The sequence below is a fragment of the Pseudoliparis swirei genome, chromosome 9 (genome assembly GCF_029220125.1).
Source record: "Pseudoliparis swirei isolate HS2019 ecotype Mariana Trench chromosome 9, NWPU_hadal_v1, whole genome shotgun sequence".
Lineage (NCBI taxonomy): Eukaryota > Metazoa > Chordata > Actinopteri > Perciformes > Liparidae > Pseudoliparis > Pseudoliparis swirei.
This window is the reverse complement of record NC_079396.1, coordinates 2,902-6,516: the sequence shown is the minus strand read 5'-3', so window position 1 is coordinate 6,516 and position 3,615 is coordinate 2,902. Positions and strand designations below refer to the sequence as shown.

The 3,615-nt window shown below is 52.8% G+C and overlaps 1 protein-coding gene across 1 annotated transcript in view; it reads left to right on the top strand.

Moving 5' to 3' along the window:
• The window catches only part of LOC130199641 (glycogen debranching enzyme-like), a 4,961-nt gene extending 1,862 nt beyond the window's left edge, over window positions 1–3,099 (top strand). The window contains exons 5-6 of the mRNA XM_056423319.1: window positions 2,527–2,614; window positions 3,031–3,099. Coding sequence (XP_056279294.1) covers window positions 2,527–2,614; window positions 3,031–3,099 — 157 coding nt within the window. The remainder of the gene's footprint in view (window positions 1–2,526; window positions 2,615–3,030) is intronic.
• The last annotated feature ends 516 nt before the right edge of the window (window positions 3,100–3,615 follow it).

Genomic DNA, 3,615 nt, shown 5'->3' with positions numbered 1-3,615 from the left:
CCACGGGGGGGGGCCCCCCCGGGACCCCGCCCCCAAAGGGGGGGCCCCCCAAAAAACAGAAGTGTGTTATAAGGAAATTTCAAAATTTTCGCTGAGAATCAACAAAGGGAACACGGGGGGATTTACAAACGACTAAGGAAAGTGGACCCAAACTGCCAGGCACACACAAGGTGGAACAGTACTGACAGGAGCAATGGAATATTGGTGTGTTTTAGAAACAGTGTGTACTTGGCTGACAGTCCAGCTGAGCAGAATTTCACTGACAGTGGGAATGTGACAGGAAAAACATCTGAACCAATCGGTGAGAGGGTATTTCTGAGATTTTACGGACCTGTGTGAGAGGTGTGTTCAGGCTGATGTATGGAGGAGGAGGTTTTGTGGAGAGTGAACCGTGTTCGTGAGAGGCTCACGGTGGGGTCAGAGATCGAGGTCCTGTGGTGGAGGAGGAGATGTCGGAAGCGAGGCTTCCGACGTCGGCAGGTATGAACCGAGGCCTGTGTTAGGAGGAGGAGTGTGTGTCCGAGACGCGGGCCGCTGAGGTGTACCTGCAGGTGTGCGAGGAGAAGGAGGCCTGTGTGGGGGAGGCGAGCGAAGGCACGTCGTGTGGAGGCGAGCTGAGAGCTGAGGAGAGGGAGACGCTGTCTCAACGTGAGTGGAGAGGAGAGGCCTGAATGATGTAGAGAGAGGAGTGGAGGAGGAGGAGAGGCCTGATGTCGTGGAGGACGGAGATGGAGGAAGACAGGAGAGGCCTGTGATGTGGAGGAGGAGAGGTGGAGGACCAGCAGACCGCCACTGTCTCCGGGCCAGGACGATGGGAGACCTCACAAGCGAGGACACGTGGAAATAGCGGTTTGCTGGATGAGAACGGTGGGCAATCATGTAGAGGTTCTGGCATTGCGAGGAGTGGGCGGAAGCACACATGGGAGAAAGTGCTTGATCAAGACGAAGGAAAGGTTGGTGAGGACGTAGAGAAGAAGCAGCTGTTAGAAAAACAGGACAGCTAATCAGGAAGCAGTTGAAGCAGAGGAAGTGAGGAGGAAAGAGGAGAACGGAAGTGAAGGGTCGATGAGGAGATTTCTGACGGAGCAAAGGCCGTGTGAAAGGGAGACGGAAGGTGAGGTTGACGGAGAGAGGAAGTGGAAGGTAGCAGAGATGGAGAGAGCGGCACTGAAGTGAGTGAGGAGAGAGGAGGACTTGACGATTGTTTCGCTGCAGGATGAACACACAGAGCCGAGGACAGCATGGAGAGAGACTGGGGCTGTGTGGTGGAGGGGCCAGATGGCTCATGGGACCAGAGGCCTGTTGTGGAGGTAGAGGAGAGGCCGTTCATGTGCACAGGAGGTGGAGGATGAAAGCTCTCTAGAGGAGATGAGTGAAGAGGAGAGGCTGCTGGTGGTCAGAGGACCATACAGAGCGTTCCTTTGTTTTATTAACATGTATGGTCGCAAACCAGGGCTCGAGAGACGAGACCTGTGCATTCAGAGCTGAGAGATGTCCTGCAGAGAATGTGAAGAACCAGTGATGTAGAGATGGGGGACTTGTGACTGTGAGCCATAGATCCTCTGTGGACAATGTCTGAGATGGAACCTGTCATCTAACACCTGGGCTGGATGCACAGGTCATCTCCCAAGAGATGGTGAAAGGAAGAGCTCTGGAGGTCAAACACCACCAACCAGAGCAGTACCTTGTGGTGAAGGCATGTATGGATCCAACCTCAGGGCGCCAGGCGACGTCCACCAGCTGGATGTCCTCACATCTCCGACAGTTTAGATGGGACGGAACTGTCCAGATCCATCTATACAGAGGCTCCGTATCTAACACTTGTCACAGGTGTCAGATCAGTGACGGACGCTGATCAACCCCCAAGGCCTAGCAGTACACGTGGGTGATGTTGGATGGAACATTCAAGGCAGCCGTTGCAGGGTTTGGACATCTGGAGAGGAACGGTAGTCAGTCACTTTCCAGTAGTTCACCGAGTCAGTGGTGGCACTGTAGGGCACACCGCACCAATACAGGGTAGTCTTTGGTTTTAACATCAGGTCAGCTTCAGGACAGGTTTCTTCAAAAGTTTGCAGGTTCTGGGAGCTAGAGAAGAGGTGACGATCCACTGGTCATGTGGTGGAGCAAACATGTCTTTGTTCCTACACTCTCACTCTAGGACAGCAACAACTGGCTTCAGAGAAGGAAAGAACAACTAGGTTCATTTCGTGACACGAGCTAAGGAGCCTCGGTCAGGTCGAGGTTCACCAGTGTGAGGACATGGATGCTCCTACTTCCTACTTCTTCAATCTGGAGAAGTCCGTCTCGGACCAAACAAATGGTTTCTCTCCGCCTCCTGATGGTGAGATGACGACTGACCCGGTTGAGATGAGACAGCAGTAAGTTTCTACAGCGCCTCTTCAAGAAGGAGGACAGCCACAAAGAGGCGTTGACGAGCTGCTTCAGGACCTTCCTCAGCTGGGCCCGAGGAGAGCTGCCCTCGATGCCAGCATCTCCCTGGAGGAGCTGACCGCTGCTGTGGGTCAGATGGCTGCTGGGAGAGCTCCTGCTGGACGGGCTGCCGGCAGACTTCTACAAGCACTTCTGGAAGTGTTTGGGAGCCGACCTGTGGGAGGTGCTGCAGGAGTGTTCACAGACAGGCCTGTTACCCACAACATGTCGACATGCAGTGCTGTCACTGCTACCAAAGAAAGGGGACTTGTCCCTGTTGAAGAACTGGAGACCGGTGGCGCTGTTATGCACAGACTATAAACTTCTTTCCAAGGTGCTCGCCAACCGTCTGAAAAACTTTCTACAGACTATAATCCAGAGGGACCAGTCTTACTGCGTACCGGACAGATCCATCATGGACAATATTTTTCTCATGAGAGACTTATTAAGTGTTTGTAAACTGTATGATATTGATGTGGGTGTAATATCCTTAGATCAAGAAAAGGCCTTTGATCGTGTTGATCATGGTTCTCTTTTTTCCACTTTAAGGGCTTTTGGTTTTGGTGAAGGGTTTGTGTCTCTTTTGGGTTTAATGTCCAGGGAGGCTTGGTGCCTGGTGAAGGTGGGGGGTGCGCTGAGCTGTCCAGTTCAGGTCCAGAGAGGTATTAGACAGGGATGTCCTATCTCTGGACAGCTCTATGCTATTGCCATTGAACCTCTTCTGAACAGACTGAGATCCCGTCTGTCAGGCCTCTTGTTACCGGGGCTACCTCATCGGCCCTCGCTCGTGGTGTCAGCATACGCTGACGATGTTAATGTGCTCGTCAAAGACCAGAGGGATGTCGATGTTCTGGGGAGCAGTTTAGTTTTGTTTGAGAGGGCATCTTCAGCAAAGGTAAACTGGGGGAAGAGCGGAGCTTTGCAGGTTGGGCAGTGGGTAGGCAAGGAAACACCAAAGCTACCAGGCAACCTCAGATGGGGAAGGCAGGGCTTGAAGGTTTTAGGTGTTTTTTTGGGAACAGAGGAGTTTCAAACACAGAACTGGGAGGGTGCTATGGAGAGAGTCTGTACTAGACTGTCGAAATGGAAATGGCTGCTACCGCAGCTCTCGTACAGGGGGAGGGTCCTAATCATAAATAACTTGGTTGCCTCGACCCTTTGGCACCGATTTGTAGTTCTTCCTCC